Source organism: Rhyacophila brunnea, unplaced genomic scaffold (assembly GCF_057557595.1).
Source record: "Rhyacophila brunnea isolate RB1 unplaced genomic scaffold, BYU_Rbru_1.0 scaffold_23, whole genome shotgun sequence".
Taxonomy (NCBI): Eukaryota; Metazoa; Arthropoda; class Insecta; order Trichoptera; family Rhyacophilidae; genus Rhyacophila; species Rhyacophila brunnea.
In genome coordinates, this window is record NW_028232893.1 from 550416 (window position 1) to 568538 (window position 18123).

Genomic DNA, 18123 nt, shown 5'->3' on the forward strand with positions numbered 1-18123 from the left:
AACCATGTCCTTGCTTTTTCATACAAGGTGGTTGTTAGTAAATTTGAACAATCATAAACACCCAGGCTTTTAGAAAAAACACATAAATATTGTGTCCTCACCAGGATCGAACCCAGAACTCTCGGGCGGAATACCAGCGCCTTGCGCACTGCACCACGAGAGCCGTCAATAAATGAAGTTAATGATATATTATAAGTGACAATTACACTTGTTACCTTTATACTATATTATTTTTGTTAACATTGCACATAGTTCCTAAAATCGTGTACATGTTACCTTTTTCCTATACATTAAATGAAGATCAGTTTGCAAATACACAAGTAACCTTTATTTTCTTTGCTCAATTGTGAATTCATGGGTTTTGCTTCACAAATGCCGTTAGAGAAAAAAATTACGAAGAAAACTGCATTCATAACACAAAACTGTCAAAATTGCGCATGTGCCCTTTTGATTTTGGGGCGACGTTATTATGCAACATATAACTTGCCTCATTAATTAATTATTATGTTGCACGCTTGGTTTTAAAATAACTGTAGATGCAGTGGGAATACAATGGCCGCGACCCTCAGCTTATGATTCCCTGTCCTAATACGAAACCCAAAATCATGCTGTCATATTTACGAGGTTGTAGCGATTCTGTTAGGGACGATCCTTCGCGCTGATCGTCGCCCGACGGCATAAAATGCATCGTAAAACTGTCCAGCCGAAATAATAATATAAAAATATATGCTTAACGGATCCGACGCTGTAAAACTGGCTTTATGGCCAAGACGCGAAGAATATCGATACATTGAAGATTGCGTGCTTTTGATGTACCTACTTAATAGCTTCAGGATTTTGTATTCAATGATGTGACCGTATGAATTGTTCACTACATTTCAAATACATTAACTTCTACTTTACATAAAGGGTTATTAAATAGTACTATAGATTTTTGAAACGGCATATTACCTAGCCATGTTTCTTTATTCCCATCAAAATTAATATTTTTTTGTGTTCAGTATTGTTTAGCAAATCATCATGGAAGATACACTGTTGTACACAGAGCGTTGGAGCAGACCGTTTTTTGAGTTGCTCCACTCCAGCTCCGCTCTCTGACCTAATACTTGCTCCGGCTCCGTTCCAGGATCTGCTCAGCTCCGGATAAAATATTTACATAGATAAAATATTTATACAGATTTTAATAATTATGATATGTATACAAATGTTAAAAAAGTAGTTTTAAAATAATCGTCATTTTCATAATTAATTCTATTAAACAAAATTACTGACAGCAAATCGTCTCTCATTATTTGCCTTTTCTGTCAAAAAGTGAGGTTATTTATCACTCGGTGGTGTTGCCATATTTAAAATAATTCCTGTTTTTCAAAGTTTCAAAATATACTATTTTCATTGGATTTTAGGACAAGTATTTAATAATAAAAAAACAATCCGGAGCAGTGGAGCACTACGAATTTTCGGTGCTCCAGCTCCGCTCCTGCTCCGGGTTAATTCACATTGCTCCAGTGCTCCGTGCTCCTGCTCCGAGCTCCGCTCCAACGGTCTGTTTGTACAGCATATAAAAGATTTAATCTATTTAAGCGACGTTTCGGGTATTACGTAAAATTTATGGTCAAAATAATCGACCTACAGAGCATACTATTCGTAATTTAATTGTAAAATTCTAGTTAAATGGTAATATTTGTAATGCTACGAATCTAACCCATCAAAAAGCAAACGTACTGCTGAAAATATTGATATTTCGAATCAAAATATGGATGAAAATCCAGAACAATCAATAATAATTATTAGGTACACGTCATTCTCGAAAACTTGGACTTTCTTATGGCACTACATGGAATATTCTTCATAAAGATTTGCATTCCAAGACATATAAAATACAGTTAACATAAACCGAATGACCATTTGGTGCATCGAAATTTTGCTGATTGGGCTTTAGAGCAACTTTAAAAAAATATTTATCTCTTATTTGATAACTTTAAATTTGATGAAACTGATTTATAACCAACATCTACAGAACGCAAACAATTGTTTTTTTAAATATATATTTATTACTAGACTAGTAACCTCGATTAAATTTAAGATTAATAATTAGGTTATCATCATGGCTGCAAGATTTTATTGGGTATCAGTATGGTATTTTCTTTTTGAAGTTATACTTCTTTATGCGCGTTTGGGAAAACGGATCAGAGTGTATTTTTGGCGTGAGACGAAGTTGCGCGCGCAAATATAACGCATTAATTTAGCGTGGGACGTAAGAACACACACATTCCAGATTGATCATAATCTTCGACTCTTATTAAAATGGTCAAGGTGTCTTCAATTATATCGCAAATATTTTGATTTATAAAGTAAATAATGTGTGGGTACCCACCTCCTTATATTATATATATATATATATATATATATATGCCAACTGGGTCACTAACCTGAATCTACAGCAACCCAAACTCTAGGAAGGTACTATAACCTACTTGGAGTTTGGGACCAGTAATAATACTATGTAGCATTCTCATATTACAATGTATTCCATCAACTAATTAACTATTCTTTTGGCAATTTAATATTCAAACCCGAGTTCCAAATTTACTTAGGATTTTCATTAGAAATTTACAACTTTGGCTTACCAGTCCATAGTCCAGTATACGTTCCGTGAAATTTTTTATCAAAGAGCTTTTTTACAAAATATTTTTTGTTTACTTTTATCCATAAGATCACCAACCATCGTGATATTAATATCATCATAAAAAAATTCAAATCGGTTTTTTTTTACATGAAGTGAATAATACAGACAGTGGCGTCCCTAGACAAAATGCCGCTCCATTTTTTTATACAGTATTTTTAATCATCCTTTCATGACTCCAATATCTAAGAAATGTGTTGTATAGAAACATTACTAACAAAATATAATAACACTAAATCTAATTTAAATGCCATCTATACTTCAATAGACAGTATTACGAGTCCACGGTTTCAGATACATTAAAAAATACGTCAACATTCAAAACTCGCGAGTGACCGGCAAAAATATTTGGATAAATTAATTAGGTAAGTATGTACCTACTTATAATTCACATATAATTCGTAAATCTGTACATGTCATTACAGGTCATCAAGGACGTGACGTCCACCGACACCGGAAGTAAGCTAAACATCGCGAACCCGTAAAAAAAATTACAATCCTGTTAAACCTTCTATATCAATTAATCTTTTTTATTTCCAAACAGTGAGCTGAATTTTTTAATGGAAAGACATTTCCGTTATTACTAAGTTTGGGTACCTATTTCTATATATACCGAATGATTCTCCTCGATTTACCGCCTTTCAAGTAATTGCCGCCCTCAAGCGACGGGACGTCACTGAGTACAGATCATAATAATTAGGTTTAACCACTAAATTCACAATCATATTTATTTGAAAAGAACATAATATCAAATACTTACCATACTGGATGAAGGCCTTTCTATTTCTCTTTTCGGTCCCTAGTTATTCGTTGCCACGTACATCTACCAAACTTTATGAGTCCAGCAGGTTGTTTTAGGGCGTCTCTGTGGGCGCTTAGTACCCCTAAGGGTACCACTGTTTGACAGAATTTGTTCAGTGATTATACCTACATTGCCGAGACGACTGCTTACTTATCGATCGGTTTACTTTGTGATCTTAACGCGTTATGCCCAACATGCACTTTTCCATGCCACTTTGCGCTAGTCGTCATTTTTTGATTTCTCGTTCATTAAGAGTCCATATTTTACATGTATATGTGAGCGTTGGTAGCACACACTGGCTGAACACTTAACGTTTAAAACACAACGGGTGGTCACTTTTTATGATACTATTCAGGCGCCCAAATGCAACCTCTTCATACATACCAATCATCGTCAATTGACATTTGTATTTCAAGATCGACGTAGTTGTTGTTGCAATCGATTGGAGTGCTATTGATGACAATCGGTTTTGTTCCAGCAAATCAGTTTATCATGTCTTTTGTCTCCGAGACAATTTATCTGTCAATATGCTTTGCGGCTTTCATTTGTAAGCTCCTGCATCATGTTCTGAAAGTCTTTCCTTGAGTACAGTAAGTGCCTTAGTTGATACCCTCGTAATTGCCATTACCAAGTGCATCCTAGGAGAATAAATTAGCTACTGATGCTCTAGATCAGGGGTAGTCAACCTTTTTATATCTACCTCCCACTTTTGTATCTCTTTTAATAGTAAAATTTTCTAACCGCCTAAGTAACTTTGCTGAGTTATACTTTGCATACATAGAATGAAGTCTGATGAAATTACATTTAAATAATTGAATTATTAATGATATCCCTGAAGCTGATGTGAAACTAAACACGGGATATCTGGGTAAATTTTTGTGAGGAATAAACTTTACTAAGGTCTCCTCTTTCGGAAATATTCAGGTGGTTTCTTTCTTTGGTCATAATATGATTAACAGCATTAAGACTAAAGGATGATTCCACAATATATGACGTAGGAAAAGATCAATAAACTGAATATCATTTACCACGGGTTTGGATCGAAATCCCGAAGGCCGTAATCCCGAAGGCCGAAATCCCGAATGCTGAAATCCCGAATGGCCGAAATCCCGAAATACGAAATCCCGAATACGGAAATCCCGAACGCTGAAATCCCGAATGGCCGAAATCCCGAATGGCCGGAATCCCGAAGGCCGAAATCCCGAAAAATAAAAACATCAATAATTGCGTAATCTTGAATTGCGCAATTTGCGGGAAATGGTTTTGCAGATTGCGCATTTTTTTACAGTAGAGACAAATTTATAGAGCAAATGGATTTTGTGTCTCCCACAACAATTGCGCAATTCAAGATTGCGCAATTATTTATGTTTGTATTTTAAAGTTGTTTATATTTCCACAAAAAATGGGTTTGTCTCTCTTGTAAAAATTGCACAATTCAAGATTGCGCAATTATTGGTGTTTGTATTTTTCGGGATTTCGGCCTTCGGGATTCCGGCCATTCGGGATTTCGGCTTTCGGGATTTCGGCTTTCGGAATTTAGGCTTTCGGGATTTCGGTCATTTGGGATTTCGGCCATTCGGGATTTCAGCATTCGGGATTTCGGCCTTCGGGATTTCGGCCTTCGGGGTTTCGGCCTTCGGGATTTCAGCCTTCCGGATTTCGTTCGGCACCCATTTACCACATATTTGGATATAAGACAGGCATTCTTTTATATAAATAGTATATTTTCTGAAATTTAAATTTTCACGGGGAATTTTATGAAAACATAATGAAAATGTTTTTAAAACCCCAGCGCCCACCATGAAAGCTGGAACGTTCACTAGTGGGCGGTAGGGACCAGATTGACTACCCCTGCTCTACATTAAAAGCAGAGTTCTTATTTACACCACGTCGGTTATGCGACTTCTTGAGATAGTTACCAACGTAAAATTTTTAATATTAAAAAAACAAATTTGTACAAACTCACAAACTAACCACCATTGTTCCCTTTTGACGTTTGACTGCTCCCCGTCGGCAAAGCAGATTCCTGCATCATCTCTATTGCGCCAACCCATAAAACACAACATAATAATAGCCAATGTAATAACTAATAACATTAACAATGCCACAATGGATAATAAACGGTGCCGAAATTGGTGCCGGCGCAGACAAGGGAAAGAAAGTGATGCCGCGTCAGACAGGACCTGGTGCCCCGTGTCTCCGAGGCTGCCTATTGTCTCAGTGATAAAGTATATATTTTGGGAGATGTGCTAAAGCCGGCTCTGAAACGGTGGGACAGTTACTATATTATATTAATTATTTATACATTTGCTTAGAAATAGGACAAAAATTTTGATTACATCAATTTAGTACTGTAGTTGTGTGTAATAGGGATTTCAATCCCGGGATCCCGTGCTATTTTCGATACCTATGAATCCCGGGATTGATAAACGTAATCCCGAAACTTTCGGGATTGATTTTTTTATCAATTTTTATGGAAAATAAAATAAAAACGAAAATATAATAGAAAAAATATTTTTAATTAAGTTAAATAAAAATGACATATTTATCGATTATGGTTTGGTTTAACCAGGGCTTAATGAATTTTAAAAAAACTAATCAACACCATCTGTAATATTCATAATTCAACGAAAAAAAAATACCTAAGTATCTGAAAAGGTGTGCGCTATTTTTTTCAGATCGCCTAAACTGTCATGATTTGGTTTATCTGCAAATTGTATTCTTAATTCAACGAAAAGTACAAATCAATATAAACGCCCACGTGTATTTCAGTAAATGTACCCATGGTATCACATTCCACCCACACACTCAGCGCAACCGTCTGAACGAGATATAATATCGGGGGTATGATATTAACATCGCAATCCACTCCGATAGGTGTGTATTATAGTAGGTCGCTAAAAACTATTCAAATTCAATAGTACCTAACCGACATCAATAAATTTTATACTTTATAGTATTAAATAAATATATTTTATTGAAGGGAAAACTTTGAGAAGCGGTGGTTGATTTAAAACTCCGCTTGATGTGACAACAATAGATGGAGTCTGTAAGGTCCGGTGAATAATTTTTTGACACTTTTCGGACCCTACAAAATGATTGGACAGCATTGTCTTCTGACAGCTGGAAGACTGGCGTGCCAGATCGTTTGATACGGGGAGCTAAAGGTTGCTTTTGTTACATATACATCATGTCTCAATCTCAATTATTATTTTAAGCCATTATTAGAGTCTTACTTCTTTTACCATAGATAATCATCATCATCAGCCTGAATCTATCCACTGCTGGATGAAGGCCTCTTCAAGCTGCTTCCACTTATCTCGGTCCTGTGCATTGCATTGCCACGTACTTCCGCAGAACTTTGTCATTTCATCGATCCAGCGGCCTCTAGGTCTACCTTGCGGACGTTTTGTACTTCTTGGATACCACTGGATGACTAGATTTGTACAACGATTGTCTCTTCTTCGAGCTATGTGTCCAGACCATTTCCATTTAAGGCTTTTAATAAACTATATTACATCGCAAACCCTTGTCTGCTTCCTTATCCTCTCATTCCTCTTTTTGTCCTTTCGCGTTATGCCCAGCATGCACCTCTCCATACCACGTTGTGCTACTCTAAGTTTCTGGATCTCTCTTTTACTTAGGGTCCATGTTTCACACGCATATGTGATCACGGGAAGCACACACTGGTTGAACACTTTGCGCTTTAGGTAAAGTGGAAGGTCACTTTTAAAGACATTATTCAGGCGGCCAAAAGCACTCCAGCCTAGCTTTACTCTGCGAACAATTACATCAAATATACATACATCTATAGACACTTGTTGTCCCAGATAGATGTAGCTTTTCACTTGGTCGAGCTGAGTGCCATTAATGAGGTTCTTTTTTTCGCCCGAAAAGCAGTTGAACATGACTTTCGTCTTTGTTACATTTATTTTCAAACCTACTTTGTTGCTTACTTCAGCGAGTTCCTGCATTTTGCTTTGGAGGTCTTCTGACCATAGAAAATAATATATAGAAATGTCAGATAGATAATTAAAATAAAGCAAATAATTATTTTTAAGCAGTCTTTCTCCCGTCTGACCTGATCATAAGGACATTAGAAATCTTTACGTTTTAGCTCGATCCAACTCAGTCAGCATTTAGCGTGAAGATTGCGTCGAAGCTGTTAGGTTCCGTGACCGGTCGCCGCTAATTTGCCATTTTGTCTTACAGTCGCTTAACTTGTCAATTAAAAAATGGTAGTAAAAACAATCTGCCACTTATTACCTATTGAAATACAATCCCCAATATTTGTTTTTATTAAATTTATAATAAACCAATTCAGGCGAAGTCGTCAGGATGGAAACGGGGTCCGAGGCTTTCCTGTACTTGAGTTAATCTGTTGTTTTAGGGTTGCACCCTTCTCTATCTGTTACAGCATGCTGCATTGTCTAGGGACCCCCGCGGAGAGGTAGGATTTGTTTGCAGAGCTATCATGGACAGTCGATAATATACTCAGCATTTCAAATGGAAGCACACCTGATCTGGCATCAGGCATACCTCACTGAAGTCATACCAACCTTTGGCGGGAGGCGCAAAAGTTGACAATGAATCGAGGGAAGTGGCGCGAACTTTTGCTTGCCCTATGCTCCAATGCTGGGTCTTGACAGGGTGAAAAAAGAAGAAGAAGAATAAACTAAAGTATAGTTTTTTCTTACGGGATGGTTTTGTTATTAGATAGAGATATTGAGATTTTAGCCAAGGTTTTCTTTGATACATTAATTGTTGAACTTAACTTATCGCTAGATGCTTGTGCAAACACTGGTGTTTATGGATCTTGAGGGCAAGGGAATGGAAGGCAATTGAGGTCTTCGAAATGTGGTGTTCGCACCGAATGCTTACTATTTTTTGAGCAAAGCACAGGACGAGCCAGTCAATCATCCAGAGATTACAGATTAAAGAACGGCTCTCGACAAATTATGTATGAGATGCATTCTGCAGCTTTTTGAACATATTTTTCGGCACGGACTGGATAACCTGAAGAGATTTGTGGTTTTGGGTTACTGATGACAGCATTCATTCTGCCCTGAGAGAAGCATAGAACTGAGAGAGGTGAAAAGTCTTGGCCGCTCAGTAGATGACAAAATTTCAAGGTGGTGGTGGTGTAGGGAACAACTAGAAGAGATACATAATAACTACAATTTAGTGATACTGACACCGTCTATTAATCACGTTAGTATTGATAAAACCTAGATCTATATTACAAAGACGGTCATTATTATCTAGCATTATCTGCAGGAATAACTTTTGCCACTTGCCTTAATCGCAAGATACTAATTCGAATTTTTATTTATTTTTACATTGGTATAGTGAACAATACAAATTATTAATTTAAGACGTTCACAACATGACATTATTTAGAAACAAAGAAATATTATTAAAACAGTATTACAAAAAGAGATAGATCAGTATTAAGTTATTAAACAGTAGAAAAGTGTAAATACAAAAAAAAATAATTAGATGGGTAAAAGGAAGTACATCGGATGAGTTAAGCAGGCCCTATTTTAAGAATTTATAAGACAGCATCCATCTATACTCATCCACACGTAGGTGGAATATATCAACACCCGAAACAATTTGGTTGAACATAGTTATCGCTCTCCCATTTGGCATTACAAGTGGCAGGTTGGTTCTGCAAGGAATGTAATAATACAACTCAGTCAAATAATTTTTCAATGGTTTTTTAACGTTTTTGTAAGTTACTTATATATTATTATTCGTCCGATTTATAAAACCCGCACGCCCTTGACCATTAGCTGTCATCTAGCCAGTAAGAGGATTCTGAAGGATTATAAAAGGATGCCAATCTAAATTTATTATTTTGTTTTTATTGTTGTTATCTCTTGTTCAAGATAAAATGGCGGCAAAAACATACAAAAATATACGAAACAAATTGGTAGCTTATCCAAATAAAACTAGGCACTGTTATTCCATATTAAATATTTCTGAGAATGGCAATACTTTTTCTTGAAGATGTACCCATTATAAAGAATATATTATTAAATTTTAATTGGTATAGTTTTGCTACAAAAATAAATGCCTCTGGAATTGGATATTATATTAACAAAACCATGATATCTTAGTAATTGGCTTAAATTCTATGAAAAATAATTATTATTTAGACATTTTAAAAATGGCAATTTACGGTGCTATAAATATTATAAATTTGTTCGCAGAACCAAATTGAAATGGTGTGCATTTGAGTGTTTGAGTAGTATATTCTTTAAAAGTGATCTCCCACTGTGCCTTAAGCATAAGTGTTCAAGCAATTTAAATAGGGGTAATAACGGGGAAAGACCACGAAAAAAACAATTGGATAAAGAGGCCGACAAAATTAAGCGATTTTGTCAAGCAAATAAAATCGCAATGGACTGGATATTATGTTGCTCGGTGATCATAACTTCATTTCATCATAACACATATATCTTGATAATGGCGTCTGAGGCAACGAGCCCGAAACGTCGAGGAAAGAAGGAAGAAGTACACCCGCTGGAAACCTAAGAATCTATTAAGATGGAGAAATGCTGCTTTGCACTGATCTGTATGGAGGCGTTTGCTTGCTGGACATAGGTTTGATGTGCCAGGAAATAGAAGCATTGAATATTTAGTCATATATACCTATATTTATCAGAAAAAAACCTTAAGAACAATATAATATTATATTCCATCACAACATAAAAATGCCCTCATCGTCCCATAAGACATTATAATAAAATTGGTATGTTCTCTGTACCTACAATGATATCTTTTCGTGTAACATACAATAAAAAAATTCTATAAAATGGTACATTCCAAATTCTGTAAAATGGAACATTCAGCAATCTATAAAATGGAACATAACAAAAAGATCATCATGACACAATACATACAAAATACTGGAAAGCTTTAGTACTCACCACCGCAGGCATCCTTGAAGTCACTACAGCAATCGCCCAGCTTCAAACAGGCATGGTCACAATAGCAAGGCTTGTCACCTAACTCCTCGACAATGGAATTCAGCGGGGCTCGCTGCACCACGCAGGACGAGTCCCGGCCAGCGCAGCACAGTTTGGCTTCGGCGCAAGAGCCAGCCCTGGCGAAGCGAGGCTTCAGGAGTACCAGGCAGATTGGTAACAGCCAAAAGCAGCGCATCTTGGAGGATTGATTGGTTTCACACACTGTATTTATCAAGAAATTTTGATAATATGAACTGTTTTAGTCACTTTATTTTATTTTATATTATTCAATTTTTTTATTTAGAAATGATTCACTGAAATAATATTTGGGTAGGTACGTACACTTCAATTTATAATCTGGAATATAACCAAAACTGATTGATTGGTAAGAGTTTCACTTTAGGTAATATATTTTTATTAATGTGGAGTACCTATAATAATTATGAAAAATCTATTTAACGGCCCACGTGCGCCACGTTGGTTAAAATGGAGTTTTTGTGGTGTTTTCAAAGCGTGATCCTGGACCATGGCCCTCACAAAGAGGGGGCTGAAAGGGTTCTAGCCTGGGGGCCCGGGCTCAATAAGGGCCCGGCGTGGCGAGTCAACCAAATAAATGATATCTGATACATCACAAAATATCTCTAATAGTAAAAAAAGTCGCCTGCGGCGCTATTTATCTTCAGTAATGTTGTTATTTTAAATTATGTTGTACGATACAGTTTTTAATTGTGCATCGATACTCGCCAACTCATTAATTCAAATGGATGTACTTATTAAAATATACAAAAAAACAACTAACTATAAACAATAATTTTACCACATACACTATTTGGAAAACACTACTGTAGAGTGTCACTCTGCCTTTATCTTTAGCGATAGGTAGGAGGGCCCGCCAATAATCCTAACCTGGGGGCCCGCTTCAGGGTGTGGGGGCCATGTCCTGGACATTCCTTAAACGTCGTAGATAATCTATTTATATAATTTTGAAGTCTTTTTATCTTTATATTTATTTTAAATATTTGATGACCGCATAAAGTACACCCAATCCTCTTTTTGCACGGGGGATACGCTCCAAAGACTACCGCGCAAAACAAAACCGTGTAAAAAAGATAAGGTGCCCATACAAAAATGGTAGATAGGTTCCATTACTTAAAATCAACTCAAAATTCCAAATTCTTGAACTCAAAAATAAATCGAATTTATTTATTATTTATATACAAAAATAGTTATACATAAAAATACATTGTTTTCGATTTAAATTAAATTTAGCATACATAAATATATTCATTCAATGTCTCTACATGACAATAAACTTGCCCGTTTACTGTTGTTTTTCGCTGGCGAAAAATCACTATCATCGCTGGATATATTTAATGACGCTGAAGCACGCGGCGCCTCTCTCGTATCGAACCCGAAGTGACTGACTAGTGGCGCCATGTATATACGTATGTATGTCTAGGTGGCATCTATTACAATGCATTTTTTTGATAAATATGTACATACTTACGTATTTTTATTCCTTTTAGTTTTTTTAAACCGTGTTAAAATAAAAAAATCAGTTTAAATAAAAAATAATCGATACTTTTTTAAACCGTGCAAAAAGAGGACCGGGTGTATTTTTATTACATAAAATAGTATTCTTTAAAACCTCTCGATCTAACGTTTTAGAATATAGTCATATTTCAGTATATCCATGTGCAGTGGTGTTAAGATTTTTCAGTTTTATTAATTTTTAAACGCATTTATAAAACCATTAGTAAAATTAATGTTAACATTATATAGTGAAATATGTACGATAAAAAACTATATTTTATAATCTCTGTGATCCCAAATTTGACAAGAATTAGGCATTTTATTATTCAAACGATTAACACATTTTTGAAGATAATTCTAAAGATGCTGATTATAATCTATGTCTTTGACCATTCAAATGTGATAAAACATCTTTCGAATAATGATTGTTTTATAATAAATATTGACCTAAGAATAAGGTAGTTATTTTGAAATACGTCATTTCTATTGGCATTTCCCAGTGGTTAAGCTACAACATACGGCCGTTACCATAAATTGACAAACGATAAATGAAGTAGAGAGTAAGATCATGTTAACGCGCGTGTTTGAACATGTACCGAACCGGAAAAAAATCGCTTTACGAGCCGTCAAAAACTATTTAGGTGCGCGTATGTGACTTTAATTAAAGCCTTTCCTGTATGGTAAATCTATGGCTAATAACCTACAATAGCTATGTGCAGGACACATAGTTTCAAGTTAGACGTGGATACCACTGGTTTTCCAAGATAATTAAGTTAAAATTTATGATATTAGGTATTACATAAAAACAATAAAAAATAACAATAAAAACTAGAATTGAGATCGCAAGGAGCGCCTTTCTCAAAATGAGACGCCTCCTTAGCAATCGAGATCTTAACCTAGATCTGAGACTGCATATGGTACGTCAGTGGCGCACCCAGGATTTAATATTAGGGGGGGCCCAAGGAGGAGAATGTAAATTAGTCCCATAGGCTCTTTTTCTTCTTCACAGCCTAATTTCTCATTTATCGGTCTTTTGTCTATTGCACTCGGTGTACCTACACCATGGTCCCCACATCCTGAAACGGGCCCTCAGGCTAGGATATTTGGCGGCCCCCCTACCTACCGCTAAGATTAAAGGCAGTATAAAACACTAAATTAACGTTTTCCAAATTGTGTTTTAGTTCAAATTAAGGGTACTTTACTATTAAAGCTAATTTATGATGTGTGTTTATCTCACTTATCTGGTCAACCCGACACGCCGGGCCCCCCATAACCCGGCCCCCCCGGCTAGAGCTCTGTCAGCCCTCCCAAGCTGTGATTTACACCGCTCCGGAATTCGAGTGGACACAGAGAATTTTTTGACAGTCCAAAAACAAACATTTTCTTTCTTAACTTTCTTCTTTCAGCACTACGGTGCATGGTTGCAGCATCAGTCCCGTGCGGCTCCGTCTCGGGACGGAATGAGCACTTAAAATCACTTCTTTCAGACACGTTTAAAGCGTCATAGAAAGCGGCCGTGCATATCCACGGTTGTGCATATATGACGGGTGGTGGTGGGCACTTTAACGTAGTTCCATTAGGGATTGGGTTTCTAAAAAAACCGGACATTTTCGAAACTTTTGTGTTAGAAATTAAAATCTAAGAAATTTTTCTATTAAGGTGCTGGTGAATTACATTCTGATAATTTTTATTTTGGGGGGTGCCAGGGCCCCCTGCCCCCCCCCCTCCCTGGGTGCGCCACTGTGGTACGTTGTTATCTTCTCTTAATTCTTTTCTATGGTATAGAAGTATGGACGCTAAACCAAGAGATGTCACGGAGACCTGAAGTTTTCGAGATGTGGTTGTATAGACGCATCCTCAAAATTCCTTAGACTGACCGGGTGACAAATTTAATGTTGAAGTTTTCAATCGAACGGGGAAGGACCGAAAAGTTCTACGTAGTATCAAAACCAGGAAACTACAGTACCTCGGCCACATTATGAGAGGACAAAAATACAGCATTCCCCAACTAGTCATTCAAGGAAAGATCAATGGTAACCGTAGTAGAGGACGGCGACGCATTTCGTGGCTTAAGAAACAAGTGATTGGTACGAGTGCAGCTCCACTTAACTATTCCGGGTAGCAGACGACAAAAATAATATCGCCTTGATGGTGGCCGACCTCCGCTAGGGGATAGCACAGGTATAAAGTTCCCACCACCACTCGTCATATATGCACAGCCGTGGATATGCACGGCCGCTTTCCATGACGCTTTAAACGTGTCTGAAAGAAGTGATTTTAAGTGCTCATTCCGTCCCGAGACGGAGCCGCACGGGACTGATGCTGCAACCATGCACAATAGTGCTTAAAGAAGAAAATTAAGAAAGAATAGGGGATGGCACAATAAGAAGAAGAATATATTACATATTTTTATGCCCACTCTATGTATTATTTATTATTATTATAATAACGTTATCTATGGTTCGCACCATAAAAAATAACCGCATGATGATAATGAGACATGTTTACTGGCAACCCTTTCAGAATAAATTCCCCACTTTTTTATAGTTAACATGACCATAAATAAACCATAATCATAAAAAACTCTATTAAAAGTGCATTTATTTTATTCCAGTATGCCATAAATAAACCCATCATAGTTTTATGACAGTCGCAGAAACAAACATAACAATATTACGAGATTTTTTAAAAGTAGATTTCCGTTTTTGGTTGTGATGTTTTTTTTTTGTTATGGTGTATAAAAAATAATATTATATTATATAACTCGTTCCATTTTCAAAATGTGAATGACCGTTATAAAATTGTCTTTTTAAAGGGGTAATAAACTTAGAAGTCACTTTTGAAAGATATTTACTTGACCATACGTACCTACTTTTTTATAGAGGATAGTCATTTATTTTCAGAGCTGGAAATGGCAACCGGAACCAGTATCTGAACCCTCGATAACGAATCCTCAAAACCCTGAACCGGACCTGATTAACCTCAAAAAATGTCGGTATTTCAGAGGTTTCGTTATTTTGTCGTTGTTCTATAGAAACATCTAGCAACTAAATAGAAATAATTACAGGATAAAAATAACTTTTTATATACAACGTTTTCAAATTTTCTGTTGAATCATATAAACTTGACTTGCTAGCTTAAACAATCAAAAAAAATTGTACTTGATAGAAATAATAATAAAATGTCATTTTTATTTCCATAGTAACGCACGTATATAATAATAATTATATACCCTAGCTCCTAGCAACCAATAATAGTGGATTGGATTACGGATTTCTTCCGAAATAACTTTTCATACAAAACAGAATTAACTGAAAATGAATTCAATTCTGCTTAAAGATGGTTAAAAGTATTGAAAGAATGCATTGGCATTGTGTTCTGATATATTCTAATAGTTTCAAATGTCTAGCTAGTCGGGAAGCTAGTTAAAAATTGATTGCAAGATTTGTACCGGACAAATAAGAATACGAGCTAAGAAAAACGTTGTAAAATAAATGTCAACCAGCCGACAATCGATCGCACTCAGTCCACAAGCGTATCCGGAAACTTGTACGTATCGACGTGCCCTAGAAAAACCATGATAAGTCTGAAAATAGCGTTTTAAGTTTTATTAGCTTTTTATAATATCATATTTTTTGTGCATGTCCTGTAAAAAATTCAGGTCTCTAGCATAAAAATTGACAAAGTTAGGTTTTCGACAATGGTGCTCTATATCTACATATCGCATCGACCAAATTTGTGTTTACATAAATATCCGAGGAGTATAGTCATATATCAATAAAAAAAGTGTACTGCGTTTTATTTTACGAGTAAGAAGGTTGTTATACTTGCTATAACAGTCTTTAACGGAGATCCTAATATACGGCATGGTTTATATTGACGTATCACATTAGTTTTGAAAAATATATTGGCTTATCTTCGGAAAATATTGGAATTTGCAGTAGGTAAATGCAGTTTTAGTTAAAAAGCTACTCACTAGTCACTAGTACTAGTGTTTTATTATCAAAATATTATATTATTGAATATAAAACAAACAAAATAGAAAAGAATTATTTTGTACTAATATAGGTAGGTACTTTTACTATACTAGGACACAGTAATAATGTTTAAATATTGATTATTCATTATATTGATTCATCAGCCAATTTCAATCCACCCCAAAATAAAGACCTCCACAAGCTTTCTTCGACTATTTTCGGTTAATTACTCTTCTACTTAGATACCCAAAAAACAATGTTGTAGGTAATGTTTAAGTTTGAAATTGTTACTTATATTATTTGATATTAAACAAATATCCAATAGAAAATGATATGGATATATCATTATAATAATTCACTGTTTCAATTATTTAGATGAGTAAAAAAAGTATGTAATTATAAATAAACTTAATTTAAATAAATACCCAGCAGAAAACGACATATTTTAATTAAATATTATTACCTATCACTAGAAAACAAATTGTTTTGCAATTAAAAATGTACCCACCTAAAATATCCGATCATGTCCGATCATAATGAGGCCCCCCACAGATTGGAGAACAGGTTTTGTTTTTACGAGAAATGGATGTCAGCCACTTGCTCAACCTATTAGGTACGTACTCTGACTCCGACCACAAATTGAAAAACAATTTGTATCTATTTTTCAGACCCATGATTCAAACTCGGAGCCCACGATGTTATAAGCCGATGCTTATACCTATAATATTATGTTTTAACTTCAAAAAATTATTTTATTTTCGGTACAGTATGACACATTTTGATTAAATTAGTCTTGTACATCGATAATAACAACTAGGCAGTATTTTCATGTTTAAATTACAAAATATTTTATTATTTAAAAGGAAGGACTTATCTAGCTAGCAAATACAAGAGAGTTTATTTTATTATTCTCTTAGTAAAATTCTTACGAATTACGGAATAATATTTATGACTTAAGAAAGTGAAAAAAATCATTTTTATTACTCTTTCAAATGGTGAGAATTTCCGAAAGGCTTACTAATTGATTTGTACACATTGGGACCAACTTAAGCTCATTGTAAAACTTAAATACGTCCGACGTGTTAATTTTATGTTTGCAATAATATAAAAGGGTATATATTATTATTACTTTGTACATTGAATGTTTCTCGAAAACGAGCTCTGTGGATTATAAATTATTATTACATGTCGGTCACCTAAAAGAAAAGATTAGCCGGGTTTTTTGAAAACTTATTTTATCTATTATTTTCAATAGAATTTTACCGAAAAACGTGTATAATAGTCAGTTTATGAATCATTTATTGTTGTCTAGAATCTAGGTAAATAATATGTATGAGATGGGATTAACATATTGTGGTATCCCCGGTAGGTATAATATCAAACAAAATATCAATTGGTTTTGAAAAATCTAGTACCTACTCTCATAATATATACTTACCTCGTATTAATTTATTGAATATGATTGTTTTAAAATATGAAAACTAGCATAAATAGTAATTACTATTTTTTATCTAAGTTAAATTGGTCGGAGTTATATAGATCGATCAAAATAGTAAGTTAAATAAAGTGCTATGAATGGTAATGGATATTAAACTATGTTTTTTTGAGAAAGTATTTAATAAAACTCTTCGTAATTGATTAGATTGGATAACAATATAATGTATCATTTAAAGAAAATACTAGTTAAAAGCCAACCGTTTAGAAAAATGCAGATTCGTACCACGATTATTTAAATTTTAAACTAAATATTACAATGTTGGGGAGGTACATATTTATTTTATCTTTCCAAATAAATTATTGCAATCATGACACCTCGTATTAATTAACATAACTGAGTTCAATTAAGACGTACTTATACTGATGTTTCATGATTTATGTTGACAATTAAATATAATTCAACTATGGTTACTAATCGATAATTAAACTCATATCAACAATAAACATTAGAAAAACAAAACGAAAGTTAATATGATCACTGTATCAGTATTTATAAGCTTTTATTTACAATTTTACAAGATCAATTACAGAAAGATATTATGTTGCAAAAATTGAATTGAAAAAAGTGAATAGAAGGTAGGTACTGAAAAGGTTATCACTCTTGCTACAGCAGAACTACATAATGTTGTATCAATTTTATTTTAGATAGGTAATTAC

General features: G+C 34.9%; 1 protein-coding gene across 1 annotated transcript in view; it reads right to left on the bottom strand.

Moving 5' to 3' along the window:
• vex (somatomedin B and thrombospondin type 1 domain containing protein vexed) overlaps positions 1-18123 on the bottom strand; it is a 335439-nt gene that overhangs the window by 249774 nt on the left and 67542 nt on the right. Inside the window, exon 2 of the mRNA XM_085950346.1 lies at positions 10421-10816. Coding sequence (XP_085806472.1) covers positions 10421-10655 — 235 coding nt within the window. The 5' untranslated portion in view covers positions 10656-10816. The remainder of the gene's footprint in view (positions 1-10420; positions 10817-18123) is intronic.